The sequence below is a fragment of the Taudactylus pleione genome, unplaced genomic scaffold (genome assembly GCF_031769625.1).
Source record: "Taudactylus pleione unplaced genomic scaffold, aTauple2 ptg000897l, whole genome shotgun sequence".
Classification (NCBI taxonomy): domain Eukaryota; kingdom Metazoa; phylum Chordata; class Amphibia; order Anura; family Myobatrachidae; genus Taudactylus; species Taudactylus pleione.
Window position 1 is genome coordinate 684,753 of NW_028285298.1, and position 23,555 is coordinate 708,307.

Below are 23,555 nucleotides of genomic sequence, written 5' to 3' on the forward strand. Positions count from 1 at the left end.
TGTGTTAGTGAGGACAGGGCTGCATGTGACAGGGGCAGTGATGTGAGGAGAGGAGGGGAATGCAGGCAGCAGGAAGTCAAAGACTGAGAGTTATATAGTGGGAGGAGCAGGGTCCCCAGCAGCACAGAGTAATGGTGTCATGTTTCTCATGTGGAAAAGTTGTGGTGGGAAATGCACCTATATATGAAACATAAATTAATAATCCAACTTGTACAAGATGATGACAGGAACAAGGTCCACATTCCTGTTGTGTTTTTGAGCTCCGGAAGTGCCAAGTGCAGGGAAGAACTTTGTACCTGAGTGCGCGCATTGAGTAAAAGACTTTCAATGTTCCATGTCTTTAGGTGCGTCAGCTGGAGCGCACACTGGGCCAGAAGGATCTGCAGCTGGCGGATTTGGAGACACGGCTACAGGAAGCGGAACTTTCCACCTTTGATGGAATCTTTGTGTGGAAAATTCCAGAGTTTGCCAAGAAACGACAGGATGCTATGATCGGCCGCTGCCCGGCGATGTTCTCTGCGCGTGAGTTACTCCTGGGTGGAACTTAATGGGCTATTCAGCAAGGTGGGGAGTTTGGTTCATGTGCTGAATATGTATTGTGTGTAGCAAAGGGAGATTTTTAACTTGCATATGCACAATAAACCTGTCCATGGTACCCTAAAGTCCGGCCCATACTGTTCATTTGGTCGGGGAACACAGACATTACTATTAGTTGACCACTACCCCACAGAAGGCAGTTGCTACAAAATGGCACTAACCTGTGGGAATGTATGTGCCCCCCTATTATTGTTTGTGAGGTGTCACAGGGCTTTGCGGTGTGAGAGTAGCAGGCGGTTATCACCGGTCAAGCGTAGATGTCAGAAGGTGTCAGGGAAAGTATCTTGATGCGTATGAATGTGATGGTGGTGTTGAGGGTTTTGTAGGGGAGGGTGAGTAGTTTGAATTGCGTTATGGAGGATATGAGGAGCCCGCGCGTGGATTTGCGGGTTGATGTGGAGGGGTGACAGAGATATCAGTCTGGTGAACCAAGAAAAATGTCTGTCACAGGCTAAATGAGTGAAGAGTGTGCAGTAGAGGCTGATCATCCTTGCAAGAGGTAGCACAGAGGGCCAGGAGGAGGCTCAAGGAGAAGTGACCCTTACGGGTTTATTTATGAAGCAACCCAACACTTCTGAATATGTTTATACTCTATATTTAAAAGGGAAATGCTTTTAGTAGCCCTTTTTTTAAAAATCCACCATAAACACTGTCTCAGAAGCGCCGGGTTTTTACAACCTGAGTCTTCATAAATAAGCCCCTTAGACTTTACTGTACGTAGAGCACGAATTACTTTTGTGAGGACAGTCTCCGTAGAATGTTGGAGACTTGGGAATGGAGCGAGAGGAGGGAAATGGTGGTTAGATAAGTCTCTGAAGTAGCATTGAGGCAAAGGCAAGGAGAGTGGTGTTAGCGGTAGGTCAGAAGACGTTGAGGATTGAGGAGGATGGGAATGTGCCAGTTGAGACTGGGTGGCTATTAGGCGAGTGGTGTAGGTTTGCTTATCAAGTGGAATGTCAGTGCTGTGAAACATTTCCTCCAGTGGCGCTCAGCAGCGCAGGGTCTCTCTCCGCATGCAGCGGTGGGTCTGCCTGGCCATGCGTGACGTTTGGATTGCCCGGTACAAGGAAAAAACGATTTCCTCCCTGTGAGGATAAAAAGTGGGTTGGGTTAAGAGTTGTTAGGTTTCGCTGTGTCCCTGTGCATTTGGGTGCGAGGCCGAAGGTAAGGAGGTTGTGAATGGAGAGCTGGAAAAATAAGTCAGAGAAACGAGAAGAGGTGGCCATCATAGATTGTCAGAGATGAAGCTCCGAGGGAAAGACAATGGAGGAAGTAAGCAAAGTCAGTAGGTTTGTCAATGGGTATGTTTAAATCGCCTAATATTGGAGTATACAAGACAAAGGATTGGAAGTAAGCAGACAGCAATGTCGTCAAGGACTTGGGAAACTTGACCAGGGGGATATAACACAAAGGTGGAACAGAAAAAATGTTATGGACTTGAAGGAGAGGTAGGTTCTGGGGATGTTAGTGTTCATCTTTGGCCCGGCTCTGGGCAGGGCGCTGGACCTAGGAATGGGCACTCCTGCACGCGCCCAAAAAGAGGGTATGGCCATGAGAAAAAGTGGCGTGTCTTTAAGATGTGCCCCCTTTTCACCACACTTGGGGGCGTGCCCGGCACTTACGGACATACCGGGCTGCCCCCAAGCGATCCTGTCTCAGTGAATCCATTCACCGGCAGTGAACGCTGCACTGCTAGTTTCCCCACCCGCCGGGCCTACAGGTGGGAATGGCACACGCAAGTTGTTTAGCAGGGTGCCGCCAAGAGGGGCAGGACGCAATCTGCCCTTTAGAAATCTGGCAGGGCGCGGCACCCCTCTAAAACAGCCTAGCGGGAACGCTAGTTGTGACTTGGAAGGTGCAGCTTGACTAAAGTAGGATGCCTACTCCACCATCTTGTTTGTCTCTGGGTAGAGATTGCATTGGGTGGATGAGATGCCTTCAGCAGCCAGGAGAAGGAATAGGGTGAGATAGAGGATATTTAATGATGATTCGGGGTTGTGAGGTTGATTAGAAAAGATGAATGGTGGAGTAGTGTTATTAGAAATGTGGATTAGTTGGATTAGGTATTGAGAGAGTGGGGAAGAACCACTGATCCAGGTAGCGCATGGAAGTAGAGGAGGTGAAGGCTCCTTGTTCTCATCCTGACTGCAGCCTCCACAGCTTGGACAGAGATGGTAGCAACACTGACAGATGAGCTCAGTGGCTCTGGCAGCTGACAAGTGATGGTTGTCCTGTAGTCCCTTGAAACAGCCGTAGTTTGTGGTGTGATATAAAAGGAAAGGATGGAAAAAAAGGGGGAATAAGAAGACTGCACAAGAAATAATATAAATCAAAGTAGTATGACCAAAATTATCCACTCAAAAAATATAGACCAAATAGGTCAAACGAGTGTGGTGTGATGACCGTCCTCAACGTCTCTGCCATTAACCCGTTGCCACAAGTTGCTTTATATATTTGTGAGGATACGACAAGTCGTAGAGCTGAACTATAACAGGCAGCAGCTGTCTCCAACTGCTGTACGCGTTTCGCCATGTCTGTAATATAATATCCTCTTCTCCTCTTGTGCCCAGCTTTCTACACCAACAAGTACGGCTACAAGATGTGTCTGCGGATCTACCTGAATGGAGACGGCACAGGGCGGGGGACGCACCTTTCCCTCTTCTTTGTGGTGATGAAGGGGCCGAACGATGCGTTACTCCGGTGGCCATTTAACCAGAAAGTTAGTGTTATCACCCATGTTATTCATTCTATTTTCAAGCCAAAAAAAACCCAAGGCTTTGTTTCGTCCTATTTATTTATTTATTACCAGTTATTTATATAGCGCATACATATTCCGCAGTGCTTACAGAGAATATTTTGGTGCGTACACACTAGACGATATGCTCCCTGAGCGATATCGTCTAGTGTGTCCCCGGCAGGCTGTGCTCAAGTCGTTCATGAAATTGAGCACAGCCGCTGAACGATATCATTAACGATATCGTTCAGCGCCGGGCTCTCTCCCCCATTCCCCAACAGGCAGCAACCTGAAAATATCGTCAGGTTGACCTGCATGTTAACCCGATGAACGATGATGACGAACGACCCGCGGGAACGAGCGTCGTCGTTATCGTTCATCGTTTTGGGGTTAAAAATGGACGATAAAGTGGACGACTGAACGATAACTATATCGTTATCGTTCAGTCGTCCACTTAAATCGCCCAGTGTGTACCCACCATTAGGCCATTCACATCAGTCCTCAGTGCTGTGAGGGAGTAACGCTAACCATTACACAGTCTGTGCTGTCCTACATTAAAGAAACGCAGGGTATAGTAATAAACTGTGAAATATATCTGGGAGTATTATTTTGGAGTTCAGTAGACGACAAAATATGTAAGACCAGAAACATTCACAGTGTATTCGCTGCTTTGTTTTGCCGACATTTAAACTCTGCAGATAAATTAACGCGCCTTCCCCACAACTGGCAAAACTCTGGCGATCGGGTGTCCAAGTTCCTGTCTGTGGCCTATATGGTTCTATTCATCCCGATACAGACGTTCCTGTCAGTGCTGTCTAATAACTTATTACAGTAGATACATGGCCAGTGGAAAGGGTTTGAGAAAGGATTGTCTCCATATACAGAGGCTGCCTCTTTCCTTTAAATAGTTACTATTATGTCCTGCGTCCTAAGCTTGGCATTGTAGTGTATTACAGGGGTAGGCAAACTTTTTGTGAAGTGATTCTATCCAATGGGGTAAATAGATTGTGTTCATGGTTGCCTACCTAAGATTTCTGTTTTTGCAGGTCACCTTGATGTTGCTCGACCAGAACAATCGAGAACACATCATAGATGCCTTCAGACCTGACATAACATCCTCGTCTTTCCAGAGGCCAGTAAGCGAAATGAATATTGCGAGCGGGTGTCCCCTGTTCTGTCCTCTCTCCAAGCTGGAAGGCAAAAATTCTTATATCCGGGAAGATACCATCTTCATCAAAGTGATCGTGGACCTCACGGGGCTCTGACTTTTGGAGGAACCCACGGAAACCACCCTGCATCCGCAACAGCAGCAGCAGTCTGCCTTGCGGAATGGCCTCCAGCGTCCAGGCACCTAGGCGGACCTTCTGGCCAGTGAAGGGTCTGTACAGTTTGGAGATCCTGGTGGTGGTGAATTTCACACTTCCAGGGAAGTGGTTTTCAACTACACAACAGATTTTTGGATGTTCTATGACCAGAATCTATCTAGGATGTATTTTTCTCCTAAAACAACAAAACAAAAACAAATTGTGCAACTAGGGTAGTTGTGTCCTCTGCATTCTTGGGACTTCGGACAACTTGTGGTGCTCGCACCCGTGCTTTTTTTAATTAATTTTATTTTAGGGGCCAAATGGGCCCAGGACCATTTTTTTGTATCTTTAGTGAGAGAAAGTCTTGCTTTTTATTAGATCGATCTTTCGTGGAGAAAGCAGAGTTGCTGGGGTTGCCTGGCAAGTTTGCGGTGGGCTGACCTAGGCAGATACAAGTAGTTACAGTGATGAGTTTTAGGCTTTCTCAAGGTGTCCTAATGTTTCCAACGTAAAGGTCTTCGGACACTTATGGTCCCAAATAACTGCCACTTTGTCCTGGTGTATGTCTTTACTGGAGAAACGGCTAGCACTCTATTCCCCGGGCAGTAACGAAGGCTAGGCCTGGTGGTTGCTGCCCTTGCTCATTAGACATTGACGTGGGATTCTTCGTGAAGGTGGTCCTGCACACTTCATTTCATGTAGATAAGACGCCCCAGAGAAGTCACAGTTTTTCAAGGCTCGCTGGTTTCCTACGCCGGTTCTGCTCATGTTTGTGTGACGTAGAATCATTTCTTGACTTATCTTGAGGAGAAGCTCCTTTTTGTTAAGAGTTTATGCGTTAGAAACTGTATTCCCTTTTACACTGGGAATATCGGCCAACTTCCAGTAGCTTGTTGTGTTTTAGTCGTCCCCACATCTCCTTAATACTAGATTTATCTGTACATAAAACTTGACCCTTCCATAAGTAATCACTGAAGTATAGAGCAAACCGGTTTGACCTGTCCCGTGAATGCAGAGGACAACCACTCTGAAACAGTACATTTGGCAAAGACCCCCCCTGTACTTGGCTTTTACCTCTACTACATTCTACTGAAACCATCACTTTTGGGATTTGTGAGGAACAAACTCTTAACCAATTGTATTTAGCTAACGTTCCATATATTTTGGGCAGTTAACCTCTTTCTATTGTCCTGTTCTATGTGATCTGTTAGAGGATAACAAAAGATCCATCAGCTGGATAGTCCTCTTTGACTGAAAGGGCAAGCTTGAGATTCCGGAAGCCGAGACTGCAAAAAGGAAACTGTTGCTCGATGACGCAGCGTATTTTGGCGAGCAGGGTGATCTGCCTGCGCTCGAATTGTGGCAATTTAAGCGTACCTAGGATAACTCGCAAGAACGTGGAAGAAAGTTTGAGAAAAGCCGGGGCTGTTGGGTGAGCGGCCATAATTTGTGACGGGTGGAAATTATTGAAGCTTCCAACGAGGTTGTGTTTATCAGATGGTCACTAAACCGCAGCTCGCCTAAGATGCTTCTGCCGGCAGCACAGAATTATTGACTGCCACAGATAACGCGGAAAGCGTGGGAAAGATGAAAAGAACGTCATGGAAAGTCACGGAATGTTTTCATCTGTTTTTGTTTTTAGATCTCCAGTTTTACTTTTATGCCTTCTTTGTAACCAGCAGGTAGCACCTTTTTAGTGCTGTATAACATCTGCGATCTTGAACAAGTTATCGATTTTATATATGCAGCCCCTGTTCTAGAACCATTCTTTTAAAGCTGGCCGGACAGAGGCTTAACCTGATGCGAGGGAGTCAGGAGCTGCAACCAGTCCTTAATTGACCATGTGCATAGTGACCACATTGGATGAATGGCAGAAATCTGCGCCATCTTCCCATAGGGGTCACGCCTGATAACGATCTAATCATATTATTGGGCATTACGGTCGATTTTAGGATTCTGGCACTTGATATCAAGCTCCGATATGTCAGCATGTGTCCATCTTCACAGAGCGTTATCCTAAATAAGCCTAGATCTCTAGAATAATGAAAGGCATGTAAATAGGTAAGAAAGGTATAAAACGCCAAAACACAGTGAAGTTGCTTAGGGATCTGCTAAAGGATTTGGTCTGCTTTATGCTAATCCTAGACAAACAACCTTTGTTCTAAGTGCCGCAGTTGCTGAATGTAAAGGCTAACTCCGCTATTTACTAACATTTATCATAGTGTGCCTCCTGACCTAACAAATGTTCTTTCAGTATGACCTCATCGCCAGCAGACATACACTCCTGAATCCTGTACTCTTTACATTATATCTGTTTAAGATGCTTTGGTGGCCACAGAAAACCAGCAGGAAATGGGCACATCCACTGCATTCTGATCATAGTCATGAAAGCCGAACTGTCAGCCATTAGTCTCTAATCGCGCTGGCCGTTCGTATTGTACTAAGATGAATAAGTACGGGAAGGGGAGGAGGCTCAATTTGTCGGCGCAGATTGCCGGCAATTTGAAATCTGTGAAGTCGTGGATGACTCACCAGTGAAGTGGGGGTAGAGTTGGGCCGGAGCTTTTCGCTGGTTTGTCCACAAAAATAAATAAAAGCTTGAAAAATTGCAGAAATTGTTACAGGATTTGTACCTAGAACTGGAATAGGAAAGGTAATATGTGTGTGAGGCAGAGAGGCAATGCAAAGAAATGGTTAGGTATGCTGGAATACTATATAGCCGTGTTTCTCAGACCTGGTCCTCATGGAACCCTAACAATGCATGTTTTCCAGATCATATAGCTGGAGTAGAGGTTAATTGACTAACACCATATATCTACAGGTTGTAATAATGATTCCTGAGGATACCTTGAAAACATGCACTGATTGGGATCCATGAGGACCGAGTTTGAGAAACATGGCTATATAGTAATTTAGTAAATAGGGGAGTCAGCCTTTAAAATGTGTTGGGTAAAGTTTAGTGTCCTCATTGCAGCATTTATTGAACTACAAAGAGCACCGTCCGCTGCTTAGAAATGTGGATGAACCAGCATCTGGTTGGGCTGCGGCTGAGGTCTGACGGTTACTCTGCAGTCACTGCACTGACGCTCTGTCTGGTTGAAGCGAGTCGAGACTCCTCCCTAACCGGACGGGATTTAGGACCGCCTAAGCTACGAGAGTGTTTATGTGCTGTTCAGACGAAGTGGATTCCAATACTAGACCTAAGTTACTGACAGATCTCAGCCTTTATCGTTTTATCTACGTTTTTAAACACCTGCCAGTGTTTGTAGCCTGCCACCTACACTCAGGAGGCAGCCATTTTGTTGGCTGAACACATAGTTCCCATGGAACTAGGGTACCAAGTGTCACTAATACAGTAGTTCCTCCCACAAAATGGCTGCCACCGCCATGTGTTGGTGATGGATACTATAATTATAAATGACAGACCTGTGATATAACAATATATAGACGTGTTAATATATATAGACTGGGTGGGTACGATTGGTCGACAGTTATCATGTTGACATGCAAATGTCTGCATGGTCAAACTGTCAACATGCTCAGTGTGTTTACATTCATTATGTTGACAATATGAACCATCAACAATCGGTCCTTGGAGGTCTAGCGGTGTCTTACCTTGTCCCAGCAGCTGCAATGGCGATGTCTCGGCAACGGCATTACAGTGAGAATTTTTCCCAACATGCCTAGCCGTCCCCCTACTCTGACCGACTTCCCGAAACCTAGTCCTCCCTGCGGCGCCTAACCCTAACCGGCGGCATTCCCAGAATGTTGTAATTTCACATGGTGACCATTCAGACGTCGAACGTGCGAACATGACGACATTCTGAGAATGTCGACATGGTACCTGTCGACAACTTGAGACATGTCGACATTCTGTTATCAACATTGTTGTGTTGGCGTTATGAATGATTACTGTCGACTTTCTGACCAGATCCCATATAGACTTTGTAATATTGTTTACTGCACTGTTGCTAAATATCCATAAAAAAAGTGATTCAAATGTTTTAGTAGTTTATGGAGGGGAGGGGGGGGGGGCTGCCTGTTGCCAGGTTGTTGTCGACAGCTATAGTTCTGTGGAAACTGTTGTATTTTTTATTTTTTTTTCAATGCTGGAGTGATGTCTGAGGCCGGAAAAATCTATCTCCTTAACTTTGGCAGCGTAACAATCTATGGGTGTCATTTTTGAGAGGAGAGATCAGAGGAAAACCTGAGAACTTGGCACTGCCGGAGGGAGACTGGCAGAAGACATGGAGGAGTGGTTTGCCCTCGGTCTGCTTCCAGAGATACAGAGCCTTATTCTCATCGTCTACCTTCACACAGTTTGTGTCCTGAATGACTGAGACAGTGTCTGGTGGACTTAAAACTAAATATGGTCCCAGGTCTATGGATCCTGTCATTAAAACATGGAGAATCTTACGTCGTGAGGACAGCAGAGTCCCCCAGGAATTGGGGGGTCTTGGAACATGTAGAATAGATGGAATGATTTAGTGTGAACTCAATTTGATATTGGTAAAGAGATTTTCTGAAGGTGGCGTAAGAAGGTGTTTGTGTAACCATAATTATTATTACAGTTGATTTGCAGAGTGTTAAATAGTTAATTCTAGGAACTTGAATATATAATTATAGCTTTGATGCCCTAGCCGTTGACTTTTTTTTTTGCGTATATATGTATTAAACGAGGTGTATTTGCAACTTACTCCTCCCAACTAGCAGAACAATGAGTGTTTTGGGATATACAGTACTTGTGCTCTAGACTACTGCAGTCTGTGGTGTTCTGGCTGTACAACGAGTCCTAGATCTGACCGGGACCTACTAGGCCCAGATAAAAGCTGACTGGGTGAGCCGCAGAAGCTGTCCAGTTAAACACTGAAAGATAATTTCCCAGAAGAGCAGAAATCTCAGAAACAAAAGGTCAAATTGGCAATTAGAAAAATAGTTCTATGCAAGACAACAAAATTTGAATGTCTATCTTTTGATTTACTGTAGCGTTGATTTACATTTGATTTTTATTTTTTTTATAAACTTTTATTTGAGATCTTACAGTACAGAGAAATATAAAATACTGAACTATAAGATATAATAGATAACAATGGTGTAAGAGAGAGACCAGTAATTCAATAAATCCGCGTATCCACATAGCGTTATGGAAACGACAGCACGATTACGACATTGTAATCGTGCTGTCGTTTCCATGTCTTTGAACGACTGAACGCTCAGTGTGGGCACATCCATCATCCCCGTACATGGACAACCTGACAAAATCGTCAGGTCGACCAGCATGTACGAGTGATGATAGATGTCGGAAACGACCAGCGGGCGCGTACACCGCTGGTCGATTCCGACCAAAATCAGCCCGATGCATGCGCAATTTGCAAGATAACGACGTCGTTATGATGCAATCGCTTGCATATATCGCTATGTGGATACGCAGCATTAGATTGATGACTATTTCCAGCAATACAATGACACAAATACTTCCTTGTTGTTTATCTGTTATTATTATTATTGTTATTTTGTTTTTTATTTATATTTACAATGTATATATTTTTTTATTATTAGAAGTGTCCATCATAGCAAACAAGCATACAAAGTATGCATCTTGAACATAGGTTAAATTTTATATATTGAAATTGACATATTTGCTTTTGGCGCTTTATAGACCAATTAACCAATATAGATATTAAAAAATTATATTGTCCAATCAAACATAATTACATTAGACCCTCCCTCACTTTTAATTTTGAAGACTCGGGAATACATTTAACATAAATTTTATTATACTGTTTTTTTGATCCTTTGATGTCGGCTCTTCCTATCATTGTGAAGCAGAATTCACCAAGCGTTGGATTGTTCACCCACTAGTAGGAAACGTGAGCTGGGCTTAGACCCTCGTGAGACAGGTTAGTTTTACCCTACTGATGAGGTGTTGTCGCCATAGAAACAGAGAAACTATGATACCAGGTAACAACATTTTTCAGTATGATTTCTCCTAAGGAATTACAGGCAGACAATATTTTTCTTCTTTTCTTATAAGTAGTCCCTATAATGGGTTGGTTACGCGATCCCGGCGCTGATCATGTCGGCGGTCAGGATGCCTGCAGCGTAATCCCGATGCATGCAGGTAAGTATACTGATCCTCCATTCCCGCAGCCTATCCCTAACACTATAGAAATACAAATCTAGTGCTGCGCACAACCGGTTCCCTTTTGTGAGGATGGTATTGTCTCTATATCTGAGATAACTGTGTTGAGGAGGGGTATTTGGGAGTTGTGTATGCTTATTAGTATAAGATATAGAGACCATACCATCCTCGCAAAAGGGAACAGGTCGTGCGCAGCGTATTTCTATATTATTAACCAGATGAAGTCAGACATCCATAAGTGCAGCAGCACACAATAAGTCGTCTACACACAGTGTGCAGGTCCATTGCGAAACTATTATATTATATCCCTAACACTACCCTCCTGTAGCTTAACAGTGGGCCTGATTCAGAGCCGGACGCTCTGAAAGAGAGCTCGCTCTGAATCGGGGCATTTTTTTTTTTGTACGGCCTCCTGGCCGCTTGCTTAGCTGTGGGTGACCACCCACAGCTATTGCGAGCGGCCAGGTGATGGTCTCGATTATTGCGACCATCCGGGCTTGCGCCGAGGCCCTTGTGGTAGGGTCTCGTTCCCGCAAGCCCCAGTGAGCTTTCGGCTCTATTGGAGCCGGAAGCTCACCCACTGACCTCAGGTCAGTGGGTGCCGCCCCCAAACGGCAGACGTTCCTTCGGTCTCCATGCCCTATATATATTTGGTGTATTTTCAAGGATTTATCCTACGTTATGTGTGTGTTTGGATTAATAAAGGTAAGGTATATGTAAGGGCTGTAGACATGCTCTATAGAGTGTTATAAGAAAAAGAGGGGGGGGGGAAGGAAGTGGCGCTCTGTGGTGTCTGGTAAACCCAAATTATACTTGGTCAATACTGTTATGTCACAGAAAAAAAGTGTTCAAGATTACAGAAGGTAAAAGATAAACTGAATATCAGCCAGGTGGGCAATAACTTGAGGCTGGAAGTTGAATGATGATCTATGAATAAAAATACCGCATATAGTCTGATATGGTAAATGAGTCTCTTAAACAGTACAAGGATATCAAGGAATAATTTAAGTCTCTAAATAAATACCAGGTTGCAATAACTTTAGGCTGGAACTTCTTGGTCACAAATATATAAATTATGGTATTAATCCAGCACTGTATGCTTAAGTGGAGCACTCTTCAGCAGGACTGAGTGTCTATCATCCATTTAAATTACATTAGTCATGGTGCATGTTGCATGGCTGGTGGGCAAGAACTTTAGGCAGAGTTTTCACACACCGGGTGGGGATGTCATATAGACCCAAATGTTAATGTTGTCGCCTCCTCCGCACAAACTCACCTCAAAAGAGGAACGCAGTATCAGGATAAACGTGTGGACACTATAATGCAGTCTCAGTAGGTGGAATGAACTTACCCAGTGGCTGTGTCTGCTGGTCCGTCTCCTCTAAGCGTCCCAATCGTCCCAGGTGAGTGTGCGTGCAGGACCCAATGGTATATCATAAACCACTGACTCGGTGTGGTTAGCTTCAGAATAAAGTAAATTTATTGGAAGCTCAATTAGTAAGCAATACAATCACCACTAGTGTTGGTGATAACGAACAAATAACATAAATGTAAAAAATTAAAGGCAAATGGGTGTAAGTCCCTTTTTTACATTTATGTTATTTGTTTCCAATAATTTTACTTTATTCTGAAGCTAACCACACCGAGTCAGTGGTTTATGATATACCATTGGGTCCTGCACGCACACTCACCTGGGACGATTGGGACGCTTAGAGGAGACGGACCAGCAGACACAGCCACTGGGTAAGTTCATTCCACCTACTGAGACTGCATTATAGTGTCCACACGTTTATCCTGATACTGCATTCCTCTTTTGAGGTGAGTTTGTGCGGAGAGGCGACAACATTAACATTTGGGTCTATATAACATCCCCACCTGGTGTGTGAAAACTCTGCCTAAAGTTCTTGCCCACCAGCCATGCAACATGCACCATGACTAATGTAATTTAAATGGATGATAGACACTCAGTCCTGCTGAAGAGTGCTTCACTTACGCATACAGTGCTGGATTAATACCATAATTTATATATTTGTGACCAAGAAGTTCCAGCCTAAAGTTAATGCAACCTGGTATTTATTTAGAGACTTAAATTATTCCTTGATATCCTTGTACTGTTTAAGAGACTCATTTACCATATCAGACTATATGCGGTATTTTTATTCATAGATCATCATTCAACTTCCAGCCTCAAGTTATTGCCCACCTGGCTGATATTCAGTTTCTTTTTTACCTTCTGTAATCTTGAACACTTTTTTTCTGTGACATAACAGTATTGACCAAGTATAATTTGGGTTTACCAGACACCACAGAGCGCTACTTCCTCCCCCCCCCCCCCCTCTTTTTCTTATTATTCTTGTTAAAGGAAGTAGGGACACTTCCTGGGAGAGCAGCTAGTGGTATCACTCTTATGGTGCGTACACACTGGGCGATTAAAGTGGACGACTGAACGATAACGATATCGTTATCATTCAGTCGTCCACTTTATCGTCCATTTTTAACACAAAAAAGATGAACGATGACGACGACGCGCGTTCCCGCGGGTCGTTCGTCATCCTCGTTCATTCGGGCTGACATGCAGGCCAACCTGACGACCTCGTCAGGTTGCTGCATGTCAGGGAATGGGTGAGAGAGCCCGGCGCTGAACGATATCGCTAATGATATCGTTCAGCGGCTGTGCTCAATGTCATGAACGACATTGAGCACAGCCTGCCGGGGACACACTAGACGATATCGCTCAGGGAGCATATCGTCTAGTGTGTACCATGGTGCATACACACTAGACGATATGCTCCCTGAGCGATATCGTCTAGTGTGTCCCCGGCAGGCTGTGCTCAATGTCGTTCATGACATTGAGCACAGCCGCTGAACGATATCATTAGCGATATCGTTCAGCGCCGGGCTCTCTCACCCATTCCCTGACATGCAGCAAGCTGACGAGGTCGTCAGGTTGGCCTGCATGTCAGCCCGATGAACGAGGATGACGAACGACCCGCGGGAACATGCGTCGTCGTCATCGTTCATCTTTGTGTTAAAAATGGACGATAAAGTGGACGACTGAACGATAACGATATCGTTATCGTTCAGTCGTCCACTTTAATCGCCCAGTGTGTACGCACCATTGACCCCTGCTTGAGAGTGCTGACAGATATCGCCCCTCTTTCTATAGAGTGTTATGTTTATGTTGTTAATCTTTAGTATACTTAGAATTTGCACCCGAATACTGTTGTTTAATGTTTAGATCACTTGCGGATCTGTGAGTGATGCTGCTTATTGATGATGATAGTGGCCAGCACTTGCTAGCTGCTTCTACCTGGCAGTTTGCTGATCCACCCCTGAAGATGATGGGTGCCGTCTTCATTGGTTACTCCTATATTGTACCATTTTGTGAGTGTATTTTAGAATACCTTCTGCTTTCAGTTGTACACAAGAGACAAATACATTTTGTATTACAGAAGAGTTTTTACTTAGAGAAAAACACATTTGCTGTTCTGTTTTACTTCTCAATTTCTTAACCTTCTCTTGTGATCTTGACCTGCCTGGGTGTCTGTGTACCTGGGGTAATGGGCGCCTGAAGTTTACTGGCCATATGATGTAGAGCTGGATGCATCTTGAGCAGCATGTGGGGTATACATATGCTATTTACGTGCAGTTGATTTGCGCATATAAGATAAATGTATATGTGGCCAACTCAGCATGAGCCCATCACTGGTGCTGTACTTTGAGTAATTTTTAGTTCTCACAATTTAAAATTTAGTCTAATGATGTGAAGTATCGAAATTCATCCTTTTATTGATAGATCCACCAGACAGAGAAGATGCTAGGTATCCATTAAGAAATATATTCTGCCGCCATCTGATATTGTTTAAACCTGCTATTCTGATAGCTGTGGGAAGTTGTCGAGCATGTCTGGATTAAGGATGTTGCAATGTCCCCACATGCATTTTTTTTATTTTGCCTTTTGGTGTTCTGTTGCTCATAATAGTATACTGAAGGACGTGCAATTTCTTATTTTCCTGTTCCACCATACTAGATGGTTTTTATGATGCAACTATGTCTATTTACCTTCTCTGTACCATTTTGAATAAAGAAAATATTGGGGAAAAAAAAAACATAAAAACTAATAATGATAGGATAAAATTGAAAAAAAAAAAAAAATTACTGACTTATAAAAATCCCCAAAAAAGTAATAAAAATTATTGAAAAAAAAAAACCATAAATCCTATATGTATTTATAGGTCTATAACCAACAAGATATAATAGCATAAGTGGAAACAAAAATGCATGTTAAATTCATAAAGTATAATGTTGATATGTTACAAATCTTTAAAGAGTATAAAAAAGAAAAAAAAAATATTTATATTATATATATTATAAAAAAAAAGTGTTTAGAAACCGCACTATGTAGATGAATTACAGTTGTGAGTTATTAAAAAAAAAAAAAAAAAAAAAGGGGGTCTAATGCAAAATTAGCAGGAATAAGGGCGGGTTGTAATACGCACCACATTTTGGATGCGATACATCTCGCCACTTCAGGTACAATGTACCTAGAATTGTGATTAAAATCCTAAAGCATAGCTATTCCGAAAAGAGCTATCCTTTGCAATGATTGGACTTCTGGGTTTATGACCCTGTAGTCCTTTTGCGCATGCATTGTATGATGTGTACACCGAGGAAGGTGCCGAGAAGGATCTGATTTAATCCCTCACAGTGTAAAAAGAAGCCTATAGTCTACTATTGGGGCCACTAATCTACTTCTTTAACTTTCCACACAGTGTATTTGTAATATTCAGAGATGTGGGGTTTTTTTGTGGTTCTAAAATGCTGTCTTAATTTTGAGGTTGTTTTGCTGTGTATATTCTAATTTGGTTGGCTAATAGTTTGCCATATTTCCCACCCCAGTTAAAGTACTAATTTCTTTGATAATCTAAATGAATGTGAACACATTCTGAACAGGGTGTGTAATTTGTCTCTGCTTCATTATATCATGTTTTATTGCCTTTACTGTATGAGAAGTATAATTATTATTCAATGTAAAATCGTGCCCTAAATATGGTATTATAGATAATGTATGCAATAATACGTCCCCTCATAATCATTTTTAAGACTCCCGAAACAGATGAATGTCTTCTGTGTGTATGTGTGTGTATATATGTGTATATATAAATATATATATCAATATATAAAATATATATCAATATATATATATATATATATCAATATATATATATATATCAATATATATATATATATATCTCAATATATATCAATATATATATATATCTCAATATATATCAATATATATATATATCTCAATATATATCAATATATATCTCAATATATATATATATATCTCAATATATATATATATATCTCAATATATATATATATATCTCTATATATATATATCTCAATATATATATATATATCTCAATATATATATATCTCAATATATATATATCTATCTCAATATATATATATATCTCAATATATATATATCTCAATATATATATATCTCAATATATATATATATCTCAATATATATATATATATATCTCTATATATATATCTCTATATATATATATATATCTCTATATATATATATATATATATCTCTATATATATATATATATATCTCTATATATATATATATATATATCTCAATATATATATATATATATATCTCAATATATATATATATATCTCAATATATATATATATATATATATCTCAATATATATATATATATATATATATATCTCAATATATATATATATATATCAATATATATATATCTCAATATATATATATATATATATATCTCAATATATATATATATATATATATATATCTCAATATATATATATATATATCTCAATATATATATATATATATATATATATCTCAATATATATATATATATATATCTCAATATATATATATATATCTCAATATATATATATATATATATCTCAATATATATATATATATATCTCAATATATATATATATATATATCTCAATATATATATAATATACACACACACTATTTTCTTGACTGACATGTAATTTTTTTGTTCTACATGGTATAACTAACAATCATTATATAAATTATATTATCAATTGTTTTATTTAAGGTGTTTTAATTATTGTGCAAACAGCAATTCTTTAAATGTAAAGATGATACATCTTTAAAAATAAAATATTTTGTGGAGGGGTTTTTTGCCTTCTATATTGTTTATCTCAGCAGTGCCTGCATTCACAAAGTCCCCAGGTATTACATTTTTAGATATTTTGCCTTACTCTCACAGTTTGACCTTAGAGCCCTGGGTACCCCATGCTATTAGAACAAATGTTTTTATTTGTATATCTTCGTATGCATTTTTTACTTAAAATAAACATTGTTTTAAACATGCCCCCCCAAAAAATAAACACTTAACAGTTTTGCTTTGGCAAAGGACCCACAATTAATACATTATCTAACAAAATGTATTTTAGATAAATTGCTTTGTAGTAATCTTTTTTTATATGTGGACATATGTTCTTTGTCCAAAGTTATGGAACTACATTTTATATTATTTTTGCTTTTGCCAGACTATCTAATATACATATGGGGAGATGAAAGAAGCTCAGAAGCGGTATCAGCACACGTTTGGCGGTAAATGACAGGGGCGCATAGGCCCTGTCATTATCGGCGATGCTAGCAAGATAGCAGCGCCGATACCCTGGGCCATGTATGAACGGCCCGCTGTAGCTTTCATTATCGACAGCTACAGCCTGGCGCCCTATCCCCACAGCAGGGACAGTGCTGTCCCTGCGGCGGCTGCCGGCTCCAGGCTGCACGCGGGGATCTTTCAATATTTGCGAGTTCCCACACATGCTCAGTGGAACCGGCCGGGACTGAGACACAGTGCATCAGCACTAGGCTGATGCACTGTGGTCTCTAGCGAGTTAACGCTCCCCCTCTCCGGCTGATAAGATGTTCATACATCTCATTGGTAGTGCTTCCTGCTTCGCCTCGGTAAAGAGGCGAAGCAGGAAGCGTTATAGCGGCACATTAAGTGCCGCAATAATACATCTACCCCCATAGTGCTATACAGAAAAGTTTTAAACTAGAGATGTCCAAATTATTTTTTTCCCCCTCCCAGAAAGATCTAAACTAGTGGAGGGCAATAAGTGGCCCTACAGCTGTTGTTGAACTACAAATCCCAGCATGCCTTGCAACAGCTTTAGCATGGCCAAATAGCAAAACTCTCGCATGGCATGCTGGGATGTGTAGTTCTACAACAGTTGGGGGGCTGCTTATTGCCCACCCCTAATGTAAACCGTTGAATAGTAATTGCGTCAGGTAGAAAATGAATATAATTTAGGCTAATTTTCTCAAATACGTGCTATTAAGAACATTTTTAATTAATAAAAGAATTTAAGATTAGACTAATTTAGGTCTATATTTTAAAGGCTCTATGTGGTAAATGGTAAACAAAAAATATCCTCCATAGGGTTTTTGAGGACAGAGTTTGGGAACCACTTGTCTCGACTATACTACAAAGTAACCTAATGTGGGGTACATACTGGAAAGATGTGAGGAGCGACCAGCCGAATTAAGAATTTAGGAAACGTTGCACACCAATCGGCTGCACGATATGTCTGTTCAGAATAACTCATTTAAATATGCCCGCTGCATTTTAATGTTTTCAAAGATTCCTGCATCCAACATATCGTGTGGACACATATCTGCACGATATCCCATCTGACGTGTAACACGAGATCAGTAAAAGATGATGACTAAAGACGTATTGGGTGCACACACCTACAGTACAAAGTGTTGGAACGATGCAGGTTGAGTCTCCCATATCCAAAATACCCCTGGTCCCTAGCATTTTCATTTTGGATATCGGATTTTTCCGTAATTTGGAATATTTGCTACCATAATGGAATAACTTGGGGATGGGACCCAAATCTAAACACAGAATGCATTTATGTTTCATATACACACAGCCTGAATGTGATTTTATACAATATTTTTAATGAGTTTGTGCCTTTAAACAAAGTTTGTTTTATACATTGAACCATAAGAAAGCAAAGGTGTCACTATCTCAGTAATGCTAAATAAGAAAAATCCGTATTTTGGAATATTTGTATATGGGAGACTCAATTTGGACATTTATCGATTGTACAGGTGATATATTGTTGTACCCAGCATGACAGTCAAGGTTTTAAGGATATCCATGCTTGAGCACAGGTGACTTTAATTAGTACCTCAGTCATTTTAGTTTAACCATCTGTCCTCAAGCATGGATATCTTGGATATCTCTAAAACCTGGGCTGTTAAGGTGCCCTGAGGACAAAGCTTGAGAACCTGTGATCATTTAGAGCAAGAATTACTAAGTGACTGATATGCTGGGATATTAAAACCGATAGAACCCACCGTCAATCTGTGTTGGATCCTAAGCTCAAAACACAGCATTTACTATAGGTTGGATTCTCCTTCTAAAATTAATTAGCCATCATTCTCCCCTCATTTTAATTCCCAAACTGCAGCAATCGTCCTCGGTGAGGCTAGTTTGTTTAAAAATCTACAGCAGAGAAAGTGGAAAATAAGTCACCTCCACAATTATGGAAACTTTTGTATTGTCCACCAAACCTTTCAATCACAACAAACTGTTTGCTAAACAGTTTTTTTTAAATATCCTTCAGCAATTTGGCAGCTCAACCACACAAAGGATCGGTGTATATCATTTATTTCTAAATATACTGAAATAAAAACTCATCCACATTGTATCTTAAACGTTAAAACAGGATTTTTGGTACTTACCGATGAATCCACAGGGGACACTGGAGTTCAAGACAGTGGGGTATAGACTGTGGTAGAGTAGAGCCTGGCACTTTAAATAATTTAGAAGTGTGACTGGCTCCTCCCCCTCTATGCCCCATCAGCACTGAGCCTAAGAGGAGACTGAGCACAACAGGAAAACGAGGAGAGGATCACAGAATGGAACAATACCGACTGAAGGAGAATAGAGGAACCCACTCCAGGGAATACATGCAGTCACACAACCATAAAAGGAACCAAAGAAAACGGCAGATATGCAGCGCTGGGAAGGCGTCCAAGGTCCCCTGTCCTAACTTCAGCTGAGCTTATGGTGTTCTGATGCTTCTCATCTGTGAACAGACCAAGCTGGACAGTTGGGTGCAGAGAGCCCCAACCAGAATCCATAGGAGAAGGGCTTTAACACGAGAACAAAACTCGAGAAAGCCGTACCAGAGTCGAAAACCGGAAGCTGCAACAGTCGCAGACAGCACTGCTGGACATAAATCATATAGATCTACGTATAACGATACCAATCTACAGATACAGAGCTGATCCTGTCCACAGACTCCTAACAAAGAGTATACAGAGAGGCAAAAGTCAAGACCGAACAGTCGCCCTGAACCATTCTTGAGGTCCAATTACTACAAGGTTGTCAACCATCGTAAGGGTTAGACCATAGAAGTCTCCCAACGAGTGGAGATCCCACTGAGCATGAGGCAGAGGCGGCTTCGAAAGGATTGAGAGGGTCAGACAGCAGTACAACCACTCTGAAACAGAGGGATACAAACAGCAACTGAAACCCTGCAGCTGAAAACAAAACCACAGCAACAAACCCCAAATAACAGACCACTTCCAACATGATGGAAGTGTGTAATTAGTACCAGCTGCTGGCCCGACCATAGTATGAAAACAACCAGGATACCCTAGGAGTTAAAGAGCACGGATGCAACAGCCACCCAGGAGAGAGCTACCAATATAGGGAAGCATCCCATACAGCAAGGCTGGAGCACTAGGACAACCATGAAGGTACCCGTCAGTGTGATGAAAATATGAACAGATACCGAACAGGAAAACCAACCAGGCCCCCTGCGTGGAACATAGTGACTGTCACACTTTAATGTAAAGATGTGCCTTAGCCCATAGGTGCACTTCAGTCCATAACCCCAACAGATTCTAGTAGAATAGTCTCACTAATCTCAATGTTGGAACTATGCACCAGGAAAGCTATGAAGTGCAGAGCCAACTGATTAAAAGAGCAGATGGCTGCTAGGACTGCAGCTAGGGTGCAGAAGGGAGAATAACGGCTATGTAATGTCAGGTTGCATTTGATTGATATAGGAGCATCTTCCGAGGCATTGGTGAGGTAAGCCCGCTCACCTGTGAGCGGCCAGAAGCCCTCTGGACACTATGTAGAATGTCACTGACCTTTTCCATCACACAGCAACCCGCCACGTCAGGTATAGAGAGTAGCTTCAGTGGGCTAAGACCAATGCTCTACAGCACGGACTTCAGTCTGGAGATGCTGCAGAAGAAAATACTGTAGGAACTACCAAAATGTTAGTGGAGACAAGAAGGTTCGTAGAACAGGACTCTCAATACTTGAGCCTGTTCCATTAGGGATGTGTATCTGAATAGCCGTGTTAGATTATACATATACCCCAAACACGGTCTGCCAGTGTAAGTATCGGTACATTAACACTTATAATTAGGGGTGAGCGGGTTCGGTTCTACTCGGTTCCGTTTGGATTTAAAAACCGAATCTTATTCGCTATCAGCTGTCACGAGTTTTGGATAGCCAATAAGATTCGGTTTTTAAATCCGAACGGAACCGAGTAGAACCGAACCCGCTCACCCCTACTTATAATGGTGAAGTGCGTATTAGCCAAGAGGCGGGATAGCACAATAAATTAACTAAGACCCTGTACCGGTCAAGATACACATAGAAATATTATATATTTGATGATGGAACTCCACCAGTGACCCTTAACATTTATAGTGGTCACAACGAGAGGAATTAAAATTGAACCGCAGGGCCAAGGATTTACTTGATGCTCACCAATCTAATACAAGCCAGGCCTGACCCTGCCTATATCGGCGGGTGGCCCTAGGCCTTCAGGCATAGGAGCAGTATCTGCAGTCTGTTGTTATTTACCTAGTTAAGCCCTGAGGATGGAATAGAACCTGGATTTTCTATGTACTGATAGAAAATGTACCTAGGGGCCACTTCAGAGACTCATTTTATTGAGATATGCGACAAGACTATAATATGGAGTACCGGAACCTATACTGAGAAAGGCACCTGTACATAGACATAGAGAACCTCATTCAGAGTCGGTCGTAAGCGGCCACTTGGTCGTACGCATTCGATGTTTCCAAACCACGCATGCGTATGGTTAGTTGTGCGCATGTGCGTACGAGGCTTTGCGATCCAAAATGCTGTCGAGCGTACGGCTTACGAGCAGGAAGTGGCTTCCGAGAGTTGATTGACATGAAAGGCCGTTTGTGGGTGTTGACGGGTGGTGGTCTAAAAACGCAGGCGTTCCTCACCGTTTTCAGGGCGTTTCTCACCGTTTTCAGGGCGTTTCAGGGACGTACATAAATTTCCTGCTACGACCGACATAGAAGGCCGGAAGTAGTAAAACGTCACTCTGCGAGCAGGTTTGAGGCCTGGCTGATTGTATAGCTTGAGGTTGGGTATGTGCTCTCTCAAGCACCAGAGTACAATCGATACTATCGAATGTGACTGATGTTATGTCTGATGTTTCTATTTTGTGCCACACAGTGCAAGCAGCTAATAATCGTTTGTTGTTACTAATAACACTGCTAATTAGCATGTAAGTGATTCAGCTGCGTTTGCATTAGAGAATAATAAGAATAAATAAATTTCATGGGGATGGCTTATTCTATGCGTTTTTTTTGTTCATTTTTGGTGTAATTTGCACACAACACAAGCGGCCGCAACCATCAGAAGAAAATTAACATACAGCGACAGACAACTACTGACTCGATCGCTAGCTGCTATCACTCAGCTAGAGGAGGTGCTTTGTTCATGTATGGGCGTCACTTTGGTTGCGATCGCCCAGCCGTGCTCTTGTTTTTTTTTTCTAATTCTCGATCGTTAGGCGTACGACCGAGCGGCCGCTTACGACCAACTCTGAATGAGGTCCAGAGTGTGTTAGTTATCCCAAGTAAAGAAGGGATATAGCAGTAGTGATAACCCCAGATATGAGAATATATCATTATACACACACACAGACATAAACATACAGTAGCTGCATGAGAAGGCAATCTCTTTGAAAGGCAGAGTTAGTACCAACATAGTAAGTTTACTTGTCAGACTCCTACACCAGGAGATCAGCATGCTATATATGATATATGCCCTGCATTCTTAGTGTAGTTGTAAATAATAATAGGTCCCCCGAAAAGGGGCGCCGTAGATATAGACTGACAGGAACAGAACTATAACCCCAGGAGGGTGTAAGTACATATCTTTATATACATGTGTGGACATACAAGAAGGCCCCAGGACATGTATAGAATAAATTTATGAAAAGGCTGGAGACAGCATGATGTGCTACCGGCTCTCGGGCACATTCTAAAAACTGGGGCTGATGGGGCATCAAGGGGGAGGAGCCAGTCACACCTCTAAATTATTTAAAGTGCCAGGCTCTACTCTACCACCGTCTATACCCCACTCTCTTGAACTCCAGTGTCCCCTAGTGGATGAAGGCGAACTATAAAATATTACAATACTCAAGAGCCTATTTATCAAGCATTCTTTTTTCATAAAATTATGTAGCAACTCCAGTTTCTGTATAATTTTATGAACTGTTACTAACAGGCTAATGAAGTATATTTCACAGAAATCTCCTGTAGAAGGCTAATTAGCACTGCATATCACAGTCCCCATTATTATCATATGACCCCTATGTATGGATGCTTTTACTCGCAGAGAAAGACTCCTCCA

The 23,555-nt window shown here is 41.8% G+C and overlaps 1 protein-coding gene across 2 annotated transcripts in view; it reads left to right on the top strand.

Moving 5' to 3' along the window:
• Positions 1–8,667, top strand: part of TRAF2 (TNF receptor associated factor 2) — a 69,216-nt gene extending 60,549 nt beyond the window's left edge. For both annotated transcript variants that reach the window (XM_088459193.1, XM_088459194.1), the window contains exons 11-13: positions 345–522; positions 3,168–3,316; positions 4,378–8,667. In XM_088459193.1, the coding sequence (XP_088315319.1) occupies positions 345–522; positions 3,168–3,316; positions 4,378–4,596 (546 nt within the window). In that variant the 3' untranslated portion in view covers positions 4,597–8,667. The remainder of the gene's footprint in view (positions 1–344; positions 523–3,167; positions 3,317–4,377) is intronic.
• The last annotated feature ends 14,888 nt before the right edge of the window (positions 8,668–23,555 follow it).